This window comes from Heteronotia binoei, chromosome 17, assembly GCF_032191835.1.
Source record: "Heteronotia binoei isolate CCM8104 ecotype False Entrance Well chromosome 17, APGP_CSIRO_Hbin_v1, whole genome shotgun sequence".
Classification (NCBI taxonomy): domain Eukaryota; kingdom Metazoa; phylum Chordata; class Lepidosauria; order Squamata; family Gekkonidae; genus Heteronotia; species Heteronotia binoei.
The window spans coordinates 17,754,483-17,781,486 of NC_083239.1; the positions used below are offsets into that span (position 1 = coordinate 17,754,483).

Consider the following 27,004-nt stretch of genomic DNA (forward strand, 5'->3'; position numbering starts at 1 on the left):
CTCAGAGCCATCTTATATAGGTTAGGGTTTTTTCCATGTCAGCTACTCGCCAGCCTGCAGCCAGCCATTATTTGTGTACAAGCACTGTTATCTAATTTCCAGTATCCAATGAGAGCTACTTTAGCTGCCACTAATAACTTTTTCAACAGTCACATTGTGTGCAGCTGTAATCTTCAGTTTCCTCAGACCTGGGGCCCATTTTCATCTCATACATGATGCTGTGCCACACATCATGTATCTTTCTCCTGCTTCATCCTCTTCTCTCTCCCTTTGTTTGTCTCTCTCTTTCTCCTAAAACACACACACCCCTTTCCTCCAAAAAGGGCACTAGTGAAGGACAAATGGTAAGATCCTCCCCATTCACTTATTTGAAAGTTTACACCAAAGGGTGGTCTTAGCACTCTGTTTCTCATCTGCTCACATGAACGTTGGCTTGATTTTTCAGCATGCCTGGGCTTCCACACGAGCAAATTAAAATGAAATTATCACACACACCTAAAGCACACCATGATTCTTTTGTCCCTGCCTCCACCCCACACACCTGTGGTTTTATTTCCTTACAGTGTCTGTCATGCAAGGAATTTGTTTTGCAAATTGCCTTGCGCTTCCTGTGTAGGGCCTCCATCTGTCAAACAAGGGAGTTCTAACCTCTCTGTTCCTCTTGGACTCTTTCAGCTGGCAAATAATTTAACAGAGCAATGTGGAGGCTTAACGTTTGCAAAGGGCTTGGATGCCAACCAGGAAGAGCTTTGTTGGGGTTGTGAAGTTAGCTGTTTTCTTCAGAGCAGTCTCCAGTATTACACATCATTGTGTGGCTGTTTAATTAAGTCTTCTGCCCTGAATCCTTCCTATGGGAGTGGGATTGCTCATCTAAATATATTAACAATTGTGTCTTGTAGATTGCACAGACAGAAGTTCAACAGGGACAGCAACAGTTCAGCCAGTTTACTGATGGACAGGTATGAGTTCCAAAATCTGTTGCAGCTACTGGCATTTCAATCACAGCTGCTCCACAAAGAGGTACTCTGGTAATAGCAAAGCAAGAGTGGAACTAGGGGGGTTCACCCGCCTGCCGTGCTTTTCCACATTTGCCTTCTTCTGAGTTTTGAAGGTGGCGTACACTGTAGAGTGGATCCATCAGAGGGAGGGAAACCTAAGTGATCTCCTTGCTTTGTTGTCTTCCAGCAACTGTACCAGATCCAGCAAGTGACCATGCCTGCCGGCCAGGACATCACCCAGCCCATGTTTATCCAATCCACCAATCAGACGACAGATGGACAGGCCCCCCAGGTCACAGGAGACTGAGCTGGCCCAGCAGAGGGGACAGAACTTGCACCAACTGAGTTGTCATGCCAGCCTGGTCTGAAGACTCCTCTCAACCCTGTTCACCCCCACCTCACAGATCCCTTCCCCAATTATATATCTTCCTTTGATCCAAAGCCACCAAGGGCTGTGATCTGTAATTGAATGATACGAACTGCTTCCGTCTGTTGGGAGGGAAAGAGATCCTCCAAATGGACAATAATGCAATATTTTTCTTGGGGTGTTTTTGTTTGTTTTGTTTTTTTTTTAAAGAAATTGCTAATTCTGCATTGCTCTGTAATTTCACCTGGTACCCACTTTTTAAAAAAACAAAAAGGGATTTGCTGAGCATTACGGTTATTCTGTTTCCTGTTCATTCAACAACCTGCCATGTTTTCTTTGTCCTTCTCTGACCAGTGAACTCTTGTCTTGTCGCCCCTACTTAGCATTAGACAAACACATCCTCCCTTTGTCATTCAGTAAGACTGCATCAGTGTGTATATATGTGTGTATATGAGCGTGTGTGTGATGGAGTTTCCCAGTTTTTAAAAAAGAAATTCCTATGCCTAAGTATTGGTATTTGCAGCTTCAAAAAGCCTCCCCCATCCAGCCATCCCTATTTCAATCTATTTTCTAAAGGATTTAAAGTTGGCTTGACACTATTTTGGAATCACTTGAGAGAATTCAGACACACAACTATGAGTTATTGGTTAACTGTATAAAGTCAATGCATGTATTTAAAAGCTGCATGAAATGCAATAAACTTTTTTTTTTTTACGATAGTCCAGCTGCCTGTTTCTCACTGTTTCTCGTCTCATTGGCTGCCCGGCCCAAAACACAGCCAACCACCCAAGATGAGCAGAGACATTTTGGTGCCTGAGGCAGAAGATTTAAATCACATACCCGCATGCAAAGCTTAATAGCCTAAAGCAGGGGTGGCCAAAAGTAGCTCTCCAGCTGTTTTTTGCCTACAGCTCCCATCAGCCATTGGCCATGCTGGCTGGGGCTGATGGGCATTGTAGGCAAAAAACATCTAGAGAGCTACCGTTAGCCACCCATGGCCTAAAGAGATGGCCACCCCTGCAGTGCAGAGTTAGACGCCATTTAGTCCACTTTCAGCTGTCCTGGATCCAGCACTTGTTGTGGCAAGTATCTCTCAGCTCGAGCCTGGAGGTTGAAATGGTGCCACCCTTATAAATCCATGGAAGTTAGTGTAATCAGAAGGGTGTAACTCTGCTTAGGATGGTGCTTGTTTGACATGTGCCACTAGGCTGTTCTCTACCGCTCTGCAGCTCCCTGCTGCTGTGTCATGGTAGAGTTTCTTTCTGTTGTCTGTTTAGCTGGGTAAGTGGCAGCAATGCACTGTGGGAGAGGCCAGCAAACATGCAGGCCCTCTGTGCCATGGCTGAGTCCTAGCCAGGCATATCCCCATATCTTGTTGCTTGACTGTATGCATGCCCACACTTTCGCTATCTGTGTCAGTAGGAAGGACTGCAAAAATCTAAACTGGAAGGGAAAGGCAGCTTAACAGGGAAGGATTCCTGATGGCATTTCTCAGGGGCGTGGATGGGACTAGGTGTAGCCAAACTGCTGCAGAAAACTGCTGCCTGATCACCATTGTAGTCTCCATCCACACAATGATTTTGTTCTCCCTGTAACCTGAAGTCTGAAGAGATGGTGTGTGGCCAAACGTTCAGGGCCACCTTCAGGGCGTCTGGCACCCGAGGCACCACCCTGCCACCTGCACCCTTCTTCCCACAAACCTCACTCCCGGCGACTGCCACAGCACAGCTCCTGTGCCTCGTGTCCACGCCACCCAGCTGCCATCACTCAGCCTCCCTGGTTCTACCAGATGCTTCTGGATCCAGGAGGCTGAGTGACGGTGGCCGGGCAGTGCATGCATTCTGAGGCACAGGAGCTGCACTTGCCTATTTCCCTCGCTGGCGAGGGCCCACATCAGTGTCCCCCAAGGGCCAAACTCTAGGCAGCCACCTAGGGCTGCCTAATGGATGAACCAGGTTTGCAAACATTGCCCACTGACTGTCCTGACTTGAACCTAGCGCTTTCTGGTCCCACTTCAGCACTACTGGCTGCAGCACAGTGCCTTTGCAATGCTCTCTGGTGTTTTACATTCAGTCCACCATTTGAATGGGCTTTACGTTCCTGTTTCTTTAGAGAATTTTTATGCCACCTCTTCAGAGGCTTGTTTCTTGCTTTGTCCTCCAAGTTGACTTCTTGCATGCTGGCTGAAGTGCGGTTTTGAGTGAATTTGCACACCATGATAAATGAGCCAAACTCCAATCGTGCACAAGCACAGTAGGGCCTGTTACAGTCTCCTCTTAAGAATCCAAACATTCAATACTTTGTGGGCTCAGCAGCCATGTCCTTCTGCACCTCACCATGCAACAGCCAGTGAGATATCTGAGCCGAGGCACCTGTGGGAGGCTCTGCTTCTACTGGGGCAATTGCCTGTTGAAGGCCAAAGAGAGGAGCAGGCTCTCTGCTGCATTTGGGGAGCAGAGCTAGCCAATGCGTCTGTAAGTTGGCCATGATGGCAGGGCGGGGAGGCAGGATGGCCAAGGATGCTGCGGTGAGGCCACTCAACACTTTTGATGCCCTTGCACAGGACACAGACATGCAGCCTGAGCCCATACATGTTTACTCAGAAGTAAGTCCCACTGTTCAGTGTGATTTACTGTCAAGTAAAGGAGCATTAAGATGCCAGCCTTAAGTAACCTCAGTACCTTCTGACTGCAAAAGAAGAAAGGATTTTTTGTTAACTGAACACAGCACGTGAAATACAGGTTTTTAAGAAGCACTTTTTCAAATTGATAGAAATTTCACCTGAATACATTTCAGCTCTAAAGTGGTGGTGGAAAGTGCCATCAGGTTGCAGCTGACAAGGTGACCCCGTAAGGTTGTCTAGGCAAGAGATGGTTTGCCATTGCCTGCCTCTGTGAAGCAACACTGGCCTTCCTTGGCAGCCTCCTATCCTAATACTAACCATGGCCCTGCTTAGCTTCTGAGATATGGCTATCCAGTGGCTCTGCTAGCCAGACATGTCCCTGTCTGCCTGTTGCTTGACTGTATGTGCAGCCGCCCACACTTTTTCTGTCTGGGTCAGTAGGAAGTACTGCAAAGATTTAACTGAAAGGGGAATGTTATGTCAACTCTCATAGCCTTGTACCCTTTCAGCCAGTTTTGTGTTTCAAACATACCTCTGATGGACACCTGCAGTGAAGTTTCATAACCTTTGACTGTCCTGAGTTGGAACAGTGGATTGTACTACTTTAAAGAGGCCATTTTTGAATGCTTTATTTAAAAAAAAAAAATGGGTGCCTTGCATGTCAAAGAGAAGTCTTTCCTATTGTACCCTTAGAAGCTCATTGATTCACAGATCTTGAGCAGCACAAGATCTTCCTTCCTTCCGCTAAAAGGACAGACAAATTTTACAATTGCTAGAGTGATCTTAGGATCCTTATCACAGAGCAAAAGATCCAAGGTTTCCGGAGTATGGGGGAATGGTTGGTTGAATAAAGGCTTCATATAGTAATCCCTCATAACCTCAAAAAGGATGTATCAATCCTGTTAAGGCCACAAGGGCAAATTCTTATCAGTGTAGGACCTATTCAAAAATCTCCCTTGCAAAACCATTAGTAGATATAATGTTCAAGCTTGCAAACAAAAAAGTTCAGCAATTATGTGGGATGGTATATAGGGAGGTAAAGATTTTGGGTAAGAGACTAAAAATAGGAGTAAGCATGCTCTGCGGGCTCTCAGGTTCAAATCACCATGGTTAATTTCAAGGGCTCTCTTTTCGATCAATACTTTGGTTTTGTCTATCTCAAAAATATCAATTGGCATTCTGACTTTCATCACTTTCTCATCCAGGGCTTTCATCCAAGTTGATCTATTAGTAAGAGAGAGGTTCTTGCCCAGCCTGCTTCCTATTTTTCTGCCTGTAAGAAAGGCTTTTAAAAAAATATAGGGGATAGTCCCTCACCTGCAGGGGAAAGTTGTACACGCCAGTGTTCCTCTGCATTCAGCTGTGTGAGTGGGCCAGGTGTGTCAGCCATAGCTGCAGAAGGATCCAATGCAGCCAGCAGAAGTTCCAGAGTAGGCAGCTTCCCAAAATGAACCAATGCAAGCTTCTGACAGTGTCAGAAAGAGTCATTCCAGGAAAGAAATGCATGCTCAGTTGGTCACTTGCTGCTACAACAGATACGGCGACTTGCCAGTAGGGGTGTGCATTCGGTTCGGCCGAACTGAATCAACCGCCGAATCACCCCTGATTCGGCTGTATATGGAATTGCATACAGCTGAATCCAATTGGGGCCCATTATGCAAGAGCCGAGTATGACTCCCCGTATACTTCCGTATGGATATTCGGAAGTATACGGAAATCCATGGGAAAGGGGCTTCTGCAGCCTCAGGGGAGCTGCTTGCCTCCTTTCCCGCCTTTGGTAGCCTTTTCCCGCCTCTCCCATAGCCTCCCTGGGATCAGGGAGGGGGAAGAGGAGCCCCAGCAGCCAATCCAAAGCATGCATTTGCAAAATGCATTGCAAATGCATGCTTTGCAGGGCTGTTGTGTAGCTGATCCCCCAGCCATCAGCAACATTGTTGTTCTTTTGATCTTTTGCTTGGGTATCCAAGTAAGCACTGTTGTCTGGCCAATCACAGAGCAGTGCTATTTTTTTTAAACTGCTCTCTGTAGGGCCAGAGAACCTTTTTAAGGAGTCTGCCTGGCTGGACAGGCATTGCTGCTGTGTTGGTGTGAGAGAGAGATTGTGCTGTGCTGGCCCTCGGCCTCAGCTGCTGCTTCTCTCTCTCAGCCTTACCAGAATTGCCTGGAGTAGAGAAGACAACTAAGGTAAGGTCTTGGAGTTCTTGTTTTTATTTTAGTTGGTAAAAGGACTTTTTAAGACTCAGAGTCCCTTTACTTATCCAGATTTGGGTGGTGGGTAGCTTATTTGAGGTTAGGGTTAGGGGGTTCTGCTGGGGGAGGGGTTTTTTTTACCCATATCTTACTTTAATGAGAGGACTTTTAAAAGTGCAGTGTCCTTTTACTTTTCCTGATTTGGGTGGCTTGGATTTCTTGGGGTTAGGGTGAAGGGGTTTTTTTTTGGGGGGGGAGGGGTTGGTAAAGTTCCTGTATTGTTAAAAGTTAAGTTTTTTACTGTTTTAAAAGGATTCTGTGTTTGATTTGTTGCTGCTGTGTTGTGCTGCTGTTGTTCCTTTTCTCTTTTGGTTCTTGGGGGGGGGGGGCTGTTTGGCCTAATTTTCATTGTTTAAAAGGCCACATTTTTAACAGTTGAGTTTCTTGGCCTTCTCCTGTTGTCCCTTTTCCTGGTTTTGGGGCGGAGGGGAAGCTGGCACCTGGGTGAGAGACCCAGAACCAGCAGGCTTGTTGTGCTTGGCCAGCTCTCCCCATGTTGTTTGGGGCAGAGCTGGGGAGCTGGCATCTGTAGATTGTGTATTCTGTGGCAGGGAAGCTGGCACCTGGGTGAGAGACCCAGAGCCAGCATGTTTGTTGCGCTTGGCCAGCTCTCCCCGTGTTCTTTGGGGCAGGGCTGGAGAGCTGGCATCTGGGTTTGCTACAGCCTTGAGCAGATTGTGTTTTGTGTGGCAGGGTTCATAGAGTAGATAGATGTATATAGTGCATTTGGGTCCTATAGAGATTTTCTGGTGTAAAGTTAGGTTTGGCTTTGGGTGCCCCAGGAATTGGACCCCCTGGCCCAATCTTTTTGGGATTTGGGGGGTTTGTAGGGGAGAGTCCCCTGCAGGTCCCCTGCAAATTTGGGGTCTCTCCCTCAAACCCCCTCCCCTCCAGGTGGCTTCAAATATACCCTATTTGCCTTTGATTTCAATGGCCCATAGGGTATAATGGGGCTGTATATTCGGAAATAGCCGTGCATCTATCATATATGCGGCTATTCCGACTACGGAATTCAGAAATATACGGGATTCCGTATTCCCACCCCCACCCCCCCCGTATATTTCCGAATCCGTGTACTACCGATTTTTTTTTTTTTGCACATCCCTACTTGCCAGCAGGCAAATCTATTAACTTTAGGGCTGTGTTCTCCCAAATCCACGGCAGCATTTAGAGCTAGAAAACATAAAATCTATTGAGGTTGTCGCATTGTCTAGTCCAGGGGTCCCCAATGTGACGCCAGGGCACCTGCTGACACCTGATGTGTTTTTTTAGAAAGTGGGAGGGGCCAGGTGAACCTGTTGACCAATGGAGATTGGATTGGCTGTGCAGATTTCTTTAAACGTTGCTTTGGCAGGAGCTGCCACCCCAACACAATAGCCTTAATAGTATGACTGGAGCAAGCTGCAGTATATAGTAGGTGGCTGATTCCGCCTCCTGAGCCATTTTGCTGCTGTGCCTACCGCACTCTGTCAGAATTCCAAAAGTACTCACAGACTCAAAAAGGTTGGGGACAGCGAGTATAGCCTACTCCATCCCATGCTCAGCTTCTGTTTGCTTAGCCATGCATAGGCTTCCAATATAAAACAGGATTCTGCTGCTGCATGAGTCTCAGATCTGCTTATGGCTCCTCAGTGGACAGAGGCTGTCATGATCCTGTTCGACCAGCCCACTGAATCTGATGCAGGTTCCTCAGGGGAGAAGTCTGGGGAGCCAAGATTGGTGACTGAGTGAGGAGGAACCAGAGAGGGCCCAACACTGTAGGTGCCTGCCAGGAATGTACCAGCACTTGCTGAGGCTTCACCAGCAGCGCCAGAAGACACACTGCCTGCAAGAGAAGCCTTTCTGCCCGCCCTAGTCAGTAGCTAGGTCTCCACCCGGCAGGATTCGAACCCGGTCCTGCAGTTCCTTAAGACCAATGTTCCCTCTAAGCTGCAAAGTCTTGTGAGCAAAAATTCTACTTTGCGAGCTCCTGCATAAATTAATGTCCTCTGGGGTCATCCTTCCTGAGTTAAGACAAAAATATATGAGCTGGAAGCTAAAAAATCTGTGAGCTAGCTCACACTAACTCAGCTTAGAGGGAACACTGCTCAGGACCCTCTCCCTCTGCACCAGAATGGCAGCAGCAGAAGGCCTGAGCTAAGGTAGCAGAATGACTGCATATAATCTCCCTGTTGGTCTAGAGCAGAGTGCTGAAAGTTAGTACTTCCTCCCAAGATCTTGGCCAAAGTACAGAACAGCCACAGGAGCATAATACCTGCTAGCAGTGCAGCTGATCCTGATTACCCTCCTAGCCGGTTCAAGCTGAGGTTTGGGGAGGCTGCCTTGCCAGATCTACCGGTCCACTAGGTGCAAGCCTGGGTGCCAGGCTCCTTGCCTCCAGCGCCTGTTGACACCCTCCAAGACTCGCCACCTGGCCTGAGGGCACTACTGCACTACAGACGCAACTGGGCTTGCCTGCAGAGTACAGGGCAGGGGTGCAACATGCAGCCTCCTCCAAAGGCAAAATTCTATGTGAACACAGACTGATAATCTGGTTTGGCCTTATAGTGACTCATGAAGATATGAAGCAGGCAGCCTCATCTGAGGATGGTTGTTTGGACCTCTCAGAAGCCGTTAATTATTTTGCTTACTCCCAGTAAGCTTGAAGAGAGGCATGAAGCCTACTTCTGTGCCCAGCTGTGTAAAATCCTTTTAGTGGCTCCTTCAAACGTCAAATTCTGTCATCCAATGATTGTATTTCTGTTGTACAGGACTTTTTTTGTAGAAAAAGCCCAGCAGGAACTTATTTGCATATTAGGCCACACCTAGGGTTGCCAAGTCCAATTCAAGAAATATCTGGGGACTTTGGGGGTGGAGCCAGGAGACATTGGGGGCGGAGACAGGAGCAAGGGTGTGACAATCATAATTGAACTTCAAGGGAGTTCTGGCCATCACATTTAAAGGAAATAATGAAGGATTGGAGCACCTTCTTTTGGGGCTCATAGAACTGGACCGCCTGGTCTAATCTTTTTGAAACTTGGGGGTATTTGGGGGAGAGCTATGCTGCAAATCTAATGCCTCAACCTCAAAAAACAGCCCCCACAGAGCCCCAGATACCCGCGGATCAATTTTCCATTATTTCCTATGAGAATAAGTCTCCATAGGTAATCATAGTTTCCTCCCCTCCCCCCATTTTCTCTCACTCACTCACACACGCTTAACTGTCTCTGGTGCAAGTGGGCAGCTGTGTTGGTCTGAAGCAGCAGAACAAAGCAGGAGTCTCTGGTGCCTCCACAACCAGGTCTGGAAAGCACAGGGGCTACGCTGCTCTTTTACACACACACTCACTTGTCCGAAAGGAAAGCAAAACAAACAGAGGGGCTGCACTCTCACGAGATCTACTGTTGCTAACCCTTCCCCATGAAGTACTTCCTGCTCCAATTTAAAGGCACACACACATTTTAAAACTATACCTGTTTGCAGGTCCTGCCCAAGATCTAGAGGGAGGGGAAGGGAAGGGGCGAGGAGAAGCTGCTGCGATCGGGGCTGGGTGGGAAGGGAAGGGAAGGGGCGAGGAGAAGCTGCTGCGATCGGGGCTGGGTGGGAAGGGAAGGGGCGAGGAGAAGCTGCTGCGATTGGGGCTGGGTGGGAAGGAAAGGGAATGGGCGAGGAGAAGCTGCTGCAGTGGGGCTGGGTGGGAAGGGAAGGGAATGGGCAAGGAGAAGCTGCTGCGATCGGGGCTGGGTTGGAAGGGCCACCATTTTCCCCCCACTTCAGGATTTTTGGCGAGCGGGGGAGGAGGCTCCAAATTGGGGGGGAGGGTCCCCCTCACAGGGCAGGGAATTGGGAAGCCTAGCCACACCCCCTGATATCAAGCCAGCTGGAACTGTGTTCCTGCTCAAAAAATGTGCTGCTGTTGTACAATTCCACATGTGTCTTGTACAATTTTATCCTTACAAGAGCCCTATGAGATCGAGGCAACTGAGAGCATGTGACCAGTCCAAGGTTACTCACAGCAGAGGGGGATTTGTACTTGGGTTTCCCAGAGCCTAGTCAGACAGTCTGATTCAAAGCCCATTGGGTGTAGTGTTCAGTCAGTTCAAGATAAGATATGCTGCTTGCTCCATGTTGAAAACCTCTGCCCTTGCATATCAAAGATCTTGTACATTTTTGTGCTAGGCAATTGTAAAAATGGTTCTAAGTTGCAAAGTGTAAAAAAAATATATCTTGCCCACTAGAGGGGGCACAACACCCACATCCACAACTCCACCTAGTCTCTTGCTTCTGCAGTTCAGAAACTTTGAATTGTCCCTTTCAAGGGTTGTCATTTTTTTTAAACGTGTAGTTGGTTTGCCATAGCTGGGCCATGGCAAGTAAAAAAAGTACACAGAAAGCAGTTCTGCTATTTTGCTCCTATGAAATGTAGTGGAGTTTCTTTCTTACAGCACTTATTGGCAGAAGGGGGGTGGGATCTCTTGGTTGGCAAACCTAAAGGAAAAGTTTAGAGGTCTCCACTGCTGTGCTGGTTTAGTAGTTGTTCAAGGACCTTCATTGTCTTCCACCAAAGAATCCTGGGAAGTGTAGTTTGGTGGGGCCCTGAGGAGTTTTATGAGCTTTGCCTCTCCCACCCATTCCAGTTCACAGGGCTTGTCTGAAGAAGCAATTGCTATGAATAAGGGTTTAAGTTAGCTGGGTACTTAGTTGTGTGCTAACAAGTTGCAACCACCTTATGGTGATCCCAGCAAGCAACTTTCAAGGCAAGCAATTAAGGAGAGGTGGCTTGCCAGGGCCTTCTTCTGCAGAGCCTTCCTTGGTGGTCTCACATCCAAGTACGGACCCTGCTTAGCTTCCAAGAGCTGATGAGATCAGGCTATCCCATACCATTCCACTTCTCAGTCAGCTGCATGGATGTGCCTAAATTTGACCTTTCTAGGGTTCTAAAACCATGAAGCCAAGAGGTGGAGAGAAATGAGTGGGGAGACATTTCTGGAACTCTCATTTGTTATTTGAATCCAATTTATTTTAAGCTTTCAGTCTGAAAAATGTATACTGCATTTATATCAATTACACTCAAGGCTGGAGCCAAAACCATGGACATTCAGTGTGATTGGGGGGTGGGGCTCACCTTTTCCGTCATCCAGTATCCTCTTGTTTCTGAATAAGACTTATAGGATTTTTTTAAATCTTGCAGGTCACTTGTTATTGCTGACCGTCTCTCTGAACAGTCGCAGCATCAGTGAATGTCCTGTGAAATCACAGCAAACAACCAACTGGGGATTTCAGTCCGCAAGCACATTGCTGTGGACAGAGATTTCCACCTGTGGATCGTGCTTTGCTCACCTCCTCCTTCCCTCCCTCTGTGTCCTGTCTTAGCCCTGAAATGCTGTTGTGGGGTCTAGGAGGGCATCTGCAGATGGGGGGACATAAGAAAGTCAGGCTTGACAGGCAGAGATCCTTTGGACTGCAAAAAATGCTCTGGTGGATCCAAGTGATGATTTTCAGATCAGATGGAGATGCTCTGGCACCTCTTTTTCTATGAAATGAACCCTGCTTAAAATCCAAGAAGAAAAACAGGCCTGGTGGGGGCGATAAGACCTCTCATGCCATGAAACAAAAAATGAGGGAGGCTGAGGAGGGGCAGGACTCAATAGCATTCGCACTGATGGAGTTGGATGAGCTAGCAGTTTCAGCAAATTAAGAGCTAAATCACAGTATAAGAAGTATAGATCTTTAAGGGCAAGGAATGCCTTTGCTTTTCTGCTAACAAGTTAACAAAAGGGGGGGGGGAATGGCCTTTTTGTCTCCCCCCCACACCATTAGTTAGTGATCCTTGATAATACAGAAATGCCCAGTCCCACCCCCACCCCCCACCAAATGGTTTTTATTCACTTCATTTTTCTTTCTGCTTCAGAGGAAAGAATTTGGATCAGGGAACAGCACAAAGGTGTGAGCTGAAAGCCTGCTTTAAATGTGACGCTTGCTGAGGTAAAAGAAAGCGCCCCCCTGGGAATCTGCACGCGCCCACGTCTAGCTGAAACTGGGGACCTGTCGCCGCTTTGCACAGGAAGCAGCCCAGTTTCCCCAAGCCACGTGCCAGCACCAGGTCCCACAGGCAAGTCAGTGCTGCGCTGAAACCAAACCTCAAGTTCTCAGGAAGTGGAGGTGGCTAAAAATAGGCGGGGGCTCACAACCTGCAAGCGCCTCCTGGGGAACAGGGCCAGGCCGTGAGGCTGAAGGATGGTTCATGTTCCTCTTCCTCGTGGTTTCTAAAAGCAAAAAAATTAAAAGATCCAGGTTAGGGTTGCCAGCATCCTCATGTAGGCTGGAGATATCCTGGCATTACAATTGATCTCCAGAAATAATTTCCCCTGGAGAAAAAGGCAGTTGCAGCGTAGATTTTGTGGCATCATGTCCTGCTAAGGTCCATGCCCTCCCCAGTCTCCAGCCTCCCAAGTCTCCAGGAATTACTCAACCTGAAGTTGGCAACATGTAAATCCAGCACACATTCCCTCCTCCCCCCTTTTCCAAATACTTCAGATTCAGTCTGCTTCCCAAAGCATCTGCAGATGAGAGTCCTTTGCTGTGTTAGGTGTTGTATCGTCCTGGGATGGGATAAAAGGAAACACAAGAATTTGCAAGATGGCAGAAGACTGGTCCAGGCAGGCAGGGTTTTTTTCTAGGTGGAGCAGAAGAACAACAGGACACACCGAGGCTCTCAAGGGCAGGACATTCAACATCTGCAGAAAGGCACCAACTGTCTCTGCTCAGCGGAAAAAATTGGATTTTGTTACTTTGGGAGGTGAGCAGCAGGACGCCCTGTGCCTGAGCACCATCCGTCACCAGCTGTCACTCTGGTCTTGGGAAGTGCAAGCTTCCTGCTATGCCATTCACTCCTTCACCATTTGTGCCTTCACTCCTTCAACTCCCCCACTCTCATCTACCCCCAAAGTCTCATCCCTGTCTAATTCTTGGCTAGGGTTGCCGAGTCCAATTCAAGAAATATCTGGGGACTTTGGGGGTGGAGCCAGGAACAAGGGTGTGACAAGCATAATTGAACTCCAAAGGGAGTTCTGGCCATTACATTTCAAAGGAATGCACACCTTTTAAATGCCTTCCTTCCATATGAAATAATGAAGGATAGGGGCACCTTCTTTTGGGGCACATAGAATTGGACCCCCATGTCCAATCTTTTTGAAACTTGGAGGGTATTTTGGGGAGAGGCACCAGATGCTACACTGCAAATTTGGGGCCTCTACCTCAAAAAACAGCCCCCCCCCAGATGCCCACAGATCCAGTCTCCATTATTTCCTATGGGAATACATCTCCATGGGGAATAATAAAGTTCCCAGCAGATATTTCCCTCCCCTCCCCCCGCTTTCTGATGACTCTGAAGCGGGCGGAAGGCCTCCAAACCGGGGGATCCCCTGCCCCCACCTGGGGATTGGCAACCCTACTCTTGCCCCTGACAGCTGATACTTCACATGCTCTCTTGCTGGTTCTTTCAGCAGGTGCTCTTGCTGTGTTATCTTAAGTAGGGATCAATGAATCATAGAGTTGGAAGATACTTCCAGGGTCCAACCCCCTGCACAATGCAGGAAATTCACAAATACCTCCCCCCCAACCCCGCACACACCCAGTGACCCCAGAAGATGGAGGCGGGGGGAAACCCTCCAGGATCCCTGGCAAAACTGGCCTGGAGAAAAATTGCTGCCTCACCCCAAAGTGGTGAACAGCATTTCCCAGGGCTTATGAGAAAGGGCCACTCTTCCACCTGGCTTTCTCCTAAATCAATGTGCATCAGAAGGAATTATAATTTGATAAATAAGGCTGGGGGGGATGTGACTGGGCCAATCTCAATGAGTTTCCATAGCAGGTTGGGATTTGACACTTTAACCACTACATCAAGTCTTAGCTATTCTTTCCAGGGGAAAAGAAGCCCACAATTGTGGGAAAACATATGTCTGCCTTCTTCCCCTTTGTCTCTGTTTCCAGCCTGCCAACTGAGTAAAGCATTGGGGCTCAAGGACCTGGCTGCTCTTACCTCAAGCATCTCTTGAATTAATCAGTAATGGTGGCTGCTTCATTACAGGTACATGAATGGGGGGGGCTTATAAAATGTCACTCAAGGGGAAACCTCCCTGGCTACAGGATTGGGCTTCAAGTTTCTGAGTTCAAATCCCACCTCCCCTGCAGATGTAGAGCTGTTCCAAACACGCATTTCACCTGATTATTTCAGTGTGAGAAAGTAGTGATTAGTGTGCTGGTCTGGGTTCAAATCCTTACTTGGCCTTATTCAGTGTATTCTGGCTGGCCTTTATCTTGCTGTCTCTTTCAACTTCATCTACAGCACTGGGTTGTGAGGAGAAAGGAGAAGCAAGACAGCCACAAATGTATTTAGGAAATTCACAGCAGAGAGGCAAATGACCCCTCGCATTCAGGATCATTGGCAGTATGCACCAGCATGTTATGCAGCTGTGGTTGCCAACCTCCAGGTGAAGTAAGTTAAATTGTATCATGGTGCTCACATTGTTTGTTTATACTTCTTGCACTGTGGTTTCCTGTGTTTGGTTATCTAATCTCCAGATCTCCCACCATTACAACTGGTCTCCAGGTAACACATCATTTTGCCTGGAGAAAATGGCCACTTTGAAAAGGTGGACTTTGCGGCATTAAACCTTACCAGGGCTTTTTTTTTTGCAGCAGGAACTCCTTTGCATATTAGGCCACCCCCCCACCCTGACGTAGCCAATCCTCCAAGAGCTCACAAGACTTTTAGTACAGGGCCTACTGTAAGCTCCAGGAGGGTTGGCTACATCAAGGGGTGTAGCCTAGTATGCAAAGGAGTTCCTGCTACAAAAAAAGCCCTGGACCTCACTGAACTCTCTTCCCTCCCCAAGCCCTGCTCTAAAATCTCCAGGTATGGAGTGCAGCCTAAAAGGAGAGGAGAGATCCTAGACAGTCTGCTATTTTTCCTGGCAGGAGAAAAGGGAAAGTTCACCATCCTGACTGGAGCGGCTCCAGCCGACCTCTGTCATTTCAGATACAGGAAGCTGAGCAGGGCTGGCCCTTGGACAGAAGACCACCAAGGGAGTCCAGGCAGACCATGGCAAAGCACCTCAGAATGGCTCTTACCTTGAAAACCCTCTGGAGTTGCTGTAAGTCAGCTGCAACTTGACACCATTTGCCATCAGTCTAGGTCCCCAGCGCAGGCAGAAGTCAGATGACTTCGATTATGAAACAGCAGAGGGGAGGAAAAAGTTAGCCCCCTTCCCTCTGCCACAGCCCCAGTCCAATTGCACATAGGCTCCCTATACCAGCTATTCAAGAGATGCTACATGTTGGGGGAATCCAGTTATGGAAGGGTTGTCAGCTGTGGGCAAGGAAATACCTGGAGATTTGGAAGGTGGACCTTGAGGAGGGTAAGGGTTGAGGAGGCGGGGGAGAGGCTTCAGCGGGGTACAATACTGTAGTGTCCACCTTCCAAAGCAGCTTATTTTGTCCAGGTGAACTGATCTCTGTTGCCTGGAGATAGGCTTCCCAAACCTCCCGCTCTGGCGGGAGACTTCTGGGTTCGCAGCCTCATCTCCCGCTCTTCAAAACTCTGGAAGCGGGGGTGGGGGTGGAGGGGGGGAGAACATACTTTTAGGCTTCATGTTGTAGAGCTCCTGAGCCATTTGCAAAATGTCTGCCCCTTTAAGGCTGGGCAGGAAGCAGAAAGGGCTTCTGAGAACGGCCCCTCCCTTTCTTTTGCTTTTGTTTTCACAGGAAGTAGAGTTGTCCGGAAGAAGATCTGGTAAGTGTGTGTGTGTGAGAGGGAGGGGGCAGGGGATTCCCTAGTTTGGAGGCCCTCCCCCCCTTTAGAAAGCGTGGTGGGGAGGGAAATGTCTACTAGGCACTCTATTATTCCCTATGGAGAACGATTCCCATAGGGAATAATAGGAAATTGATCCGTGGGTATTGGGGCCTCTGGGGGGGCTATTTTTTGAGGTAGAGGCACCAAATTTTTAGTATAGCATCTAGTGCCTCTCCCCAAAATACCCCCCAAGTTTCAAAACGATTGGACCAGAGGGTCCAATTCTATGAGCCCCAAAATATGGTGCCCCTATCCTTAATTATTTCCTATGGAAGAAAGGCATTTTAAAAGGTGTGCTGTCTCTTTAAATGTGATGGCAAGAACTCCCTTGGAGTTCAATTATGCTTGTCACATCCTTGTTCTTGGCTCCACCCCCAATGTCTCCTGGCTCCACCCCCAAAGTCTCCTGGCTCCACCCCCAAAGTCCCCAGATTTTTCTTTAATTGGACTTGGCAACCCTACCTGGAGATCAGTAGTAATCCCAGGAGATCTCCAGCCACCACCTGGAGGTTGGCAAGGCTAAGTTACAGCTTTGCAACATAGCCCATACCTTGGCTCTGATTTTTCTGTGTGGCAGTTGCGGATTCCAATTCTGGTGCTCTGGCTCAGCCCTCACTCCCAAAGAAAGATGTCCCTTTTGTCTGGGCCTCTCCCTGGGAAGTTCCTCTCCTGATTTTGCCTAGTAAGTTACTCTCCTGGTTGGAGGAGGAGAATCTGTCTTTATTTTTAAAAAGAGTTTTGCAGCAACTTAGTTCCTGGAAAATGGTGCTCAGTATCTTTAAGAGACAACCGTTTACAGGACGGTACAATCTGCAGATCCACTGCGAGATTAAATGTGCTTTGGGTTTTTTATGTGTGATGAAACATTTTGATCAGTTTCTCAACATTCCCTGCTTCAGACTTGCCAATAGAGACCAGGCTGAATGGGGGAATTCCTGTTCAGGGGAGGCGCAAAAGAGGCTACCAGCAATATCTGACCCTGGGGGACTGGGCAGGCCTGGCTTGCTCATGACTCTTTGGTGTGAAAATTGAGGGCTGTTTTAAGGTGCTTTTTTTTTTTTGTATTTCCTGTGTACATGTGTGTCTGCACCTGGAAGTCATGTTGACCTCTGGTGACTGACCCCTACCAGGGGCCTGGAGGATATTCAGGGAGGTGGCTGAATAGGCCTGTACAGGGCTTTTTAAAAGCAGGAACACAGTTCCGGCTGGCTTGCCATCAGGGGATGTGGCCTAATATGTAAAGGAGTTCCTGCTGGGCCTTTTCTACATAAAAAGCCCTGGTCCTGCTTCCTCCTCCCAACTGGGTATTTCAAGGACAGTCTCCCATCCAAGTACTAACCACAGTCGATCCTGCTTAGCTTCTGAAATCTGAAGAGACTGGGCTTGCTTGGGCTTCAGGTACATTGTCGTGGGTATATTTAAACTTGGGGGGGGGGTGCTGGTTTTAAATCTCTACATGAAATTCAGCCTGTGCACTCTTTGACGTTTGAAGGTATACCCTGCCATTTGTTATATGCCTTGGAGCTCCTTGGAGAAAGGGTGGGATGCAGATATGTGGAACGAACGAAATACAGCTATTATTGGGGGGGGGGGGGGGGTACTGGTAGTTCTGATGCTCTGTTCACTAGAATCCACTGACCTGCCGAAGGTACATCTTTCCCCACAGCAACTGTGACTTCTCGCTCTGCCACCTTTTCAGAGGTGGCGTGATTTGGAGGGGTTTGTGTGCCTGCCCTTGTGTATTTGTGTCAAGACTTTCCATCTGCAGGGTTGCCTATCTCCCCCACCCCGGCGAATATCCATTGCAAGGAGCCCGGGAGGATCAATGAAGAACTGTTCTCGCCTGCCTTCCTCTTTCGTGATTAGCTAAGCAAAAAAAGCCATGTCAGAAAGGAAGATGAGAGCTTAGAGCTTGCAAGAGACACTCGGGACTTGGCGGTTGTGTTTCAAGGCCTTCCCCCCCAGCTCTCCCCACCCCCAGCCCTTGCTGGCAGTTTTGCAGCCCATTGGTCTGGTCTCCTCTAAGCAGCACCTCCAAGGTCAGAGGAAAGGGCTTGACGGTGCTTTCAACAAGGCAAACTCTGGGGAACAGAAGGGTGATACAATAGCTGCTTTTCATTTACAAAAATTCCAGTGCCTTAGGCAGAGCCTCCCTGAACATGTGCAGAGTTCTCAGGGGCGCCAGTGTTTGACTTTGGTTGAGCTGAGTTAAAATCCCCAGTAGGCTGCAAAACTCACCTATGTGGCCTTCCCATGGTTCCTTTCTCAGCCTTAACCTATATCTCAAGGCTGTTGTGAAGAAAATTGGGAAGAGACCCACCCGCATGTGCCCCTCTGAGATCCTAGGAGGAAGGGTGATTGTGGAGTTAGGTGGGAAGTTGTCAGATTTCTATTGGGAAGACTTGAGTTCAAATTTTTCACTGCCAGGAAACACACTTGGGGAGTTTGAGCCAGTTGCTACCCCTCAACCTCGACCCACTTTATAGGAGTGTTGTGAGAATACAGCGGAACAGTTCCTATTTTTGCTACCTCCACTATACCCTTGGGCGGTGGGGAGGGCAGTGTTCAGCATGGTGACATATTCCCAATGCTGATCCATGACAGCACATCTGTGTCCACTGCAGGTGCAAACTAATGCCTTAAAGCACCAATGTGAACTATGACAATGCACGCTTGCACTTTAGGAGCCTGAATAGCTTAAGGATGAAGGGGTTTATTTTTTTCTTCTGTCTTTGCATCCAATGTTTCCAATATCTACCCAAGACCATCAGATTCCGGCTGGATGGGAGCTGTAGGAATTACACATCTGTGCACTTGGTGACGTTTGCCATACTTCTGTGGTGGAAAACGCTGTCAAGTTGCAGCTGACTTATGCTGACATGCCCCCGCACCCCCCGGGCCTTCAAGGCAATAGAGGTGGTTTGCTAGTTTGGTATAGTGGTTAAAAGTGGCAGACACTAATCTGGAGAACTGGGATTGATTCCCTGCTCCTGCACATGCAGCCAGCTGGGTGATCTTGGGTCAGTCACAGTTCTCTCAGAGCTGTTCTCTCAAGAGTAGTTCTCTCAGCCCCACCTATCTCACAGGGTGTCTGTTGTAGGGAGAGGCAAGGAAGGAGACTGTGACTCTGAGTGAAGGGCGGGATATAAATCCAAACTACTCCTAATCGTACTCCATTGCCTGACCTTGAGACTTCTTTGGTGGTTTCACATCCAAGTGCTGACCCTGTTTAGCTCCCACAAACTGACAAGCTCAGGCTCATAGCCTGGGCCAACCAAGTAAGGGTGCATATACTTTTGGAGGGTGGCAAACTCTGTAAAGATGATGGATTGGATTTCCCTTTTAAATAACAGTACCCATTCTCTACTAGGTTCTGAGAAACCTGGGTTCGAATCCTCATTCCACCTTGGAGGCTTGTTGGGGACCTTGAGCCAGTCCCTAGGATCCTAACTCTTGTCTGGACCAGCCTACATCACAAGGTTATTGTGAAAAGCAAATGGAGGAAGGGCAAATATTATGCTGCACTAAGCTTGGAGGAAACCTAAGTAAAAAGATACTTGATAGGGGACTGATGAGCTGGGTTGTGACTGCAGAAAGTAGCATTTGATTCAGCGCAGTTCACAGTGGATGCCTTGCTGGGGAACAGGGCAAGTCCTGCAGCTGACACCATAGAAAAGATCCAGCTGTGGTGTTTGGTAGCCCTAGGAGAAAACAAAATCATGTATTTCTTTTCTTTTTTGCAGGGGGGGATGTCTTTTAAACAGAGGCCTGAGATCCTCACCATTTCCCCTCCTCCTACCCCATCATTCAAAAAAGTAGTATTTTCCCATCTTAGTTTGACACAAGAAGCAACAAAACCTAGCAACATAAAAATAGATGGTGAAATGCTATGAGAAATTTTGCAAATCTTAGTGTAATTCTTTTTGGACTTCCTTCAACATTTATCTGAGCAGACCTTCCAAGTTTGCTCCAAAATGCCCTTCCTCAGTGACAATTAGAGAAGTATAGCCATCACCTCTAAACTGGAAATGAGTTTAGCTTTTCCAGAAATGCCTACAACTGCTTCACTGCAGTGAGACCTTTCGCATTCAGCTCTGATTTTTCCTTGGGGGCTGAAATTCTGTGCAAAAAAATAAATAAATCATAGCAGTTGAAGAGTCCACTGGGCAAGGATGGGAGGGATGTGTTATGCCAAGAACAACTCTTCCCCTGTCCTCCAGCAGCCATGCTCTTTAGAGCACCCTTAGTTCTCGGGGTATCTTGAAGCTGAGGATATGGGAAGAAACTAGAAAATTGTGATCAGATCTATGTGAAATAAAAAGCCATTGAAAGAACAAACCCAGTTCCCATGGAAAGGCTTTCCAGCTCCTTTATCAAGCATTTTTCTAGTGAATCCCCCTCACCCAAACCGTGATGGAATGGTCAGGGTCTTCAGGTCAAGAAGTCAGCATTGCTATCCACTTGCATCCTTTAAAATACACACCAGGCCAGGAACTCAATCAAACACTTAACCAGGAAGGTAATGTCATTTCCTGCCTCATAAGTAATAATGTCATCAAGTTGCAACCAGCTCACAGGGATTCCTCGTGAGGTTTTCCAAGAGGAGCAGAGGTGGTTTGCCATTGCCTGTCTCTATAGAAACTCTGGACTTTTTTGATAGTGCCCCATCCAAGTACTAATGAGGGTCCATCCTGCTTAGCTCCTGAAATCAGATGAAATCCGGCTGGTCTGGGCCTTTTCAGGCTGCTACCCTGATTGGCCTCTCTCTCTCTTCCTCACGTGATTCTACCCTGGATTAGCCATGGCAGAGGAATACTGTGTTAAGTAGACTCTACAGTAAACGGGACACTAGGAACTTGGGACTGATTTTGTGTTTTGGAATGGATATTGCTGAGTTGCATAGAACTCTCTTTTAAGAATCGCTTTTGTGTTCTGTTTTGAATGTGTCTTTATAATTAACCTAGGATTAAGACCCATTGTGAGGAAAAATACAACGGGCTCTAGAAAGAGGCTATGGACCCCCCATCCTTGCTCTCCTTCCACCCACCCAAGTGAAGGCATTCACTCCCCCACCCCCTCCAGGGGAGCTGATCTTTGCCATCTGGAGAGCAGTTGTAATTCTGAGGGATTTCCAGCTCTCACCTGGAGATTGGATACAGTGGTTCCCCAGGAGGAAATGGCTGGCTTGGAGGGTGACATCTGTGGCATTGTACCTGTTTGAGGTCCCACTCCTTCTCAAACCCACCCTCTCCAACTCTCCAGGAATTTGCCAACCTGGCTGTCATAGGGGGGCTGCTGCAGAACAGGAGCAAGCAGCCAGGCTTAGTTAAGTCATGCCAGTCAGGTGGTATCAAGTCACCCAGAGGGTGCTGCCAGGCCAAGGGTAGCCAACATCCAGGTGGAGCATGAAGATCTCCTGGGATCACAACTAACTCCAGTCAGCAGACATCTCTCCCCATCCTGGAGAAAATAACTGCTTTGGAGGGTGGACTGTGTTCTATTCACCTGAGGCCTCTCCCTTTACTGATAAAAGTTGCTAGCAACAGCCTCTGGCTATGGGTGAGGCTGAGAGGAGGAGGGAGATAGGGAGTGACAGGAATGCTGGAAACCATAGCCTCTGAGGAAACACTCCTGGCAAGGCCAGGCCTTGCCACCTAGTTGCATTATTGCAATAGTGGCTTCTTGGCTATTTCTGTGGCTTTCGGAGGCTGCATGTGCTGGGAGTCTGTCTGTGTGGGCCACTAATGGGGCAGCAGAAGTCTGTTGCTGGCGGTGCTTTTCATGAGGTTGGTTAACAGAGGGGACACAGAAAAGAGTAGTTGTGTCTGTCTCTGAGGTAAGACTGTTTTGGTGGTTTCAGCATTCTCAGGCATGCAGTAGGCAGGAACAGGGGAGTCAGTCAATGGGACGCAAGAGATGCTGAATGAGCCATGATGGGCCAATTATTTGTTGAGTGCATGGAATGTACCTGTAAGCCAATGGGAGGGGCTCCATTTGACCACCACCACAGGGGAATTATTATAGAGTGTTTACTTGTTCCTGCTTTCCTTCTGTACCTGGTTGAGTCAATACGTATACTATATACCTTTCTGTCTCTTTCTGGAGGAAAATTAAGTCACAGCTATGTCTGTGTATGCACATGCCTAAGATCCCTGGAGTGTGGGGCTCTAGAATTTTCATGTGGGGGTACTTCTGTACATGTATTGGCTATATCTTGGACTCCTTTCTGGCAACGGCTGCCTCATGGGACAATTCGCTTCAATTTCCAGTCCAGATACAGTTGTATGGGGGGTGGGATTCATGGTGTCTTTCATTGCTTTAAAAGGCATTTCCGGTTTCTTGGGAACAATGGAGACTGCCATTTCAGGGTCATAGTAGTCCTAGGTTCTCAGAGAACCCATTCACCAACCTTTAATATGCAGAATTCTTTGGAGAAAGCCACACAAAGTTAAATTGGTAAGGCAGCGATGTATGTTTGAAGTAGAAAGTCAGCACGGTGCAGTAATTAAAGTGTTGGACTGGCTCTGGAGATAGATAAAAATATGGAGCAGAGGTCCATCAGTGGCTATTAGCCACAGTGTGTGTGTGTGTGTGTGTGTGTGTGTGTATATATATATATATATATATATATATATATATATATATATATATATTTGGCCGCTGTGTGACACAGAATGTTGGACTGGATGGGCCATTGGCCTGATCTAACATGGCTTCTCTTATGTTCTTATGGAGACCCAGGTTCAAATTCCCATTCTGCCATAGAAGCCTGCCAAGTGCCAGACAAAAGATCCAGTTCACAGGATTATATAAAACAGAGGAGAAGAGAAGGATATAAGCTGCTTTGAGACATCACTGGGGGAGAAAGGCAGGGTATGAATGAAGTAAACTAATAAGTCCCCTGTGCAAACACCAGTCGTTTCCGACTCTGGGGTGATGTTGCTTTCACAACGTTTTCATGGCAGACTTTTTTTAACGGGGTGGTTTGCCATTGCCTTCCTCAGTCATCTACACTTTCCCCCCAGCAAGCTGGGTACTCATTTTACCGGCCTCGGAAGGATGGAAGGCTGAGTCAACCTCGAGCCAGCTATCTGAAAACCCAGCTTCCACTGGGGATCGAACTCAGGTTGTGAGCAGTGCTTAGGACTACAGGACTGCAGCTTTAACATTCTGGGCCACGGGGCTCTCTAAACGTATAAGTAGTAGACTGTTATTTTGCTAATCAGCTTCTTTGCTGAGGAATCTTGGGATGGGTTCCTGGGTGCCCACTTGGTCTATGCCAGACCTGTTTCTGTACTGTTAATGTGAACTTGACCACGAAGCAAAGTGGCCAACCATTGATTTCCCTGCTTTCGCCCACTGCAAGGGAAGGTCCATTGTGGTGAGCCAATTGGCTGTTAGGAAAGTAGGGCTGGTTTTAATGTTTCTAAAATGTATTTTAATAATACTGTAATTTGCCTTCAGCTGCTTCTAGGGTTGCCAATCCCCAGGTGGGGGCAGGGGATCCCCCTGTTTGGAGGCCTTCCCCCCCACTTCGGGGTCATTAGAAAGCAGGGGAGGAGGGAAATGTCTGCTGGACACTGCATTATTCCCTATGGAGACCAATTCCCACAGGGTATAATGGAGAATTGATTTGTGGGTATCTGGGGCTGTGGGGGGCTTTTTTTTTAGGCAGAGCCACCAGATTTTCAACATAGCATTCAATACCTCTCCTTAAAATACTCTCCAAGTTTCAGAAAGATTGGACCACGGGGGCCAATTCTATGAGCCCCAAAAGAAGGTGCCCCTATCCTTCATTATTTCCATTGGAGGAAAGGCATTTAAGAGGAGCACAGTCCCTTTAAATGTGATGACCAGAACTCCCTCTGGAGTTCAATTATGCTTGTCACAACCTTGCTCCTGGCTCCACCCCCAAAGTCCCCAGATTTTTTTTAATTGGACCTGGCAACCCTAGCTGCATCCACCACCACAGCACAAACAGCTTCCTGTATACACCCAGTCTCCCACAGCCCAGTGCGGTTGTACTTTCCTTCCATTGTGTGGGTGTTCCACTGCACTGCTTGGCTGGCAGTTCTTTATATATACAGTTATATCAGTCAGAAATCATATAAATTAGTCTCATATAAAGGCTGTGATTTTTTTTTAAAAAAATCCTTCCATCCGGAGTTCATCTAATTAGACTGTAGTGATGTTAATGGCTGTCCATCAGTTAGTTTGGGTCTGCGGCGTTTTGCACACACACACTTTTTAAAGGGGAAAAAAGCTAATGTCAATTTGTCCAGTAGGAGTTTGACTCATTCGTGCTGAACCAAATAGACCCAGGGAGCAGCTCATTTCTGATTGCCACAGTCAAATGCATTCACTGCACAATTCATGGATCCCCAGCGGGAGTCCCTGCCTGGACCTGCCTGGTGGAGGAATGCAAATGGCTTGGAGCAACAGAGTCCCATGAAACTCGCCCTCACTTGTATGGAGCAAGGGGACAACTGGGCCGCAGTTGGAAAGATATGGGCCAGAGAATACAATTACTTTCACCCCTTCGTTAGACTATTACCCTGAAGCTCTGGGGCTGTGGTGGGAAAACTTGTGTTTTCCTGAGTCTGGACCTGTGGACTGCTGTACTCCAGACTGGACTGGGCTAGCCCTGAAGCCTTTGCCCATCTACATGAATAGGAGCCATGACATTTGACCACAGCGCAAGCCCTTCCTCGTGGAGAGCTCTCCCCTTGTGCAAGAGGTTCCAACATAATTTGCCTGCTCTTGTGTTTAAGCAAAGGGCAATAAATACTATTTCTTAGGGATTCAATAGCTAAATTCCTTTGGCGGTGATGGTAAAAACAAATTGCCCCCCCCCCCCATCTTCATTTTTAAAAAAGGAAGGCAGAGAGATTTGTGCCAAGCCAAATGGAAGGCAGGGTGGGGGGAGGCAGCAAAATGCTTTAAGTGATAGGATTTTCCCCCGAGAAGCCATTGTAGCTTTAACGGGTGATCAGCACTCCAATCTCTCGCTGGCACAGCAGTTAAAAAAGAGCAAAATCTGTGCAGTAAAGAACTTCCATAAATGCTTGGTTCCCAGCGCAGCAGGCCGAGGAATACCCGACGTTAGCACTAAACAGTCCGGCTGCCCCTGGAGCCCAATTGGGAAAAGCAGAAGAAAAGCCTGAGCCAAACTCTCAATTGGCTTCTTTCAGAGGTCCAGCTTGACCTTTGCCCAGGCCTTGGGGAGTTGCATGGGGGAGGTTGCCAATTCTGGCTTAGGAAATTCCTAAAGATTTGAGGGCTGAAACCTGCAAGGTAATGAGATGAGAGGGAAATTCTTTGGGATCTTGGGGGGCTGTGCCTGTAGGTGATTTGGGGAGGGATCTCACCTAAAGCCTGTGGTTAGAGTTGTCAGCTCCAGGTTGGGAAATTCCTGGAGATTTGTGGGTAGGGGCTGGGGAGGTCAAATTTGGGGAGGGAAGGGCCTCAGCGGAGTATAACACCACAGAGTCCACACTCCAAAACAGCCATTTTCTCCACCCCCCAGATCCTCATACCAAATCAAGGCAGTCAAGCTTCATGCCACAACTGCTCATTGGTTCCCATTTAGAGTCCAGTTCTCAAAGTGTAGCTAAGAGTCTCTAGCACCCCCCTCTGCTACCCGGGCCTGCGAAAGCTTCCTGCTAAACATAAAGTCCAGTACATAACATAACCATTTTACAGAATAGTTCCATAAAGCACCACACTGTTAACCAGGGGAGGTTAAAAGAGCACTGGATAGGATTGCTGCCAGCTCTGGGTTGGGAAATTCCTGGAGATTTGGGGTGTGTGGTTTGGCAGAGGGAGGGACATCAGCAGAGTATATAATGCCATAGAATCTAACTTCCAAAGCAGCCACTTTCTCCAGGGGAACTGATCTTGGTAGTCTGGAGACCAGTTGTAATTCTGGAAGATCTCGAGCCACCTCTGTAGACCTGCAAAGGGGCACTCCCATTCACCCTTAATGGAGGGAGGACTGAGTGCAGAACAACTGATGGGCCTAGGCTTGCCAATCCCCAGGTCCCAGCGGGGGTTCTCCCGCTTTCCCAGGCTCCTTCCCGCCCCCAGTCAGCTGGCCGACAGGGGGAAGCCCCGCCCCCATAGCCACCATGTGACTTTCCACTTCCAGAGGCTTCAGTCTCCGATTGGAAAGGCTTCCTCTTGGGATGGTGTGTCCGTGTTACTTTGAAGAAGTTGGCAGCAACTCATGAGTAGAGATGCCAATCCCTTGCTTCAGAGTCACCAGAAATGGGGGGGGGGGGGGAATGTCTGCTGGGCACTTCATTATTCCCTATGTGGAGATCGATTCTCATAGGGTATAATGGAGAATTGATCTGGAAGTATCGGGGGCTCTGAAGGGGCTATTTTTTGAGGTAGAGGCACCAAATTTTCAGTATAGCATCTAGTGCCTCTCCCCAAAATACCCCCCAAATTTCAAAACGATTGGACCAGGGTGTCCAATTCTATGAGCCCCATTATTTCCTGTGGAAGGAAGGCATTTAAAAAGGTGTGCTGTCCCTTTAAATGCGATGGCCAAAACTTCCTTGGAGTTCAATTATGCTTGTCACATCCTTGCTCCTGGCTCCACCCCCAAAGTCTCCTGGCTCCATCTCCAAAGTCCCCCAGATATTTCTTGAATTGGACTTGGCAACCCTGAGCAAGCAGCACAATTCATTGGAGAAGGGCCAGGCAAATGACATCCTGGCATGCATGTGTGCATGTGTATGCTCCCAGGAGAAGTGACCCAGACTTTTCCTGATGGCTGTAATGGCTAGTCTAGGCTGCTTACCATCACTTGGGACTGGCCGTACTTTACGTTTAAAAAAAAAAAAACAGAGGACTTCCATCTCTTGGCCACGCTGTGCTTCTGGTACATGGACATCAGAGCAGAACACACAAAGGGAAGAAGTCTGTAG

General features: G+C 48.0%; 1 protein-coding gene across 2 annotated transcripts in view; it reads left to right on the forward strand.

Moving 5' to 3' along the window:
- NFYC (nuclear transcription factor Y subunit gamma) overlaps positions 1-2,076 on the forward strand; it is a 92,955-nt gene extending 90,879 nt beyond the window's left edge. For both annotated transcript variants that reach the window (XM_060258215.1, XM_060258216.1), the window contains exons 9-10: positions 900-959; positions 1,186-2,076. In XM_060258215.1, the coding sequence (XP_060114198.1) occupies positions 900-959; positions 1,186-1,305 (180 nt within the window). In that variant the 3' untranslated portion in view covers positions 1,306-2,076. The remainder of the gene's footprint in view (positions 1-899; positions 960-1,185) is intronic.
- Positions 2,077-27,004: the final 24,928 nt, after the last annotated feature.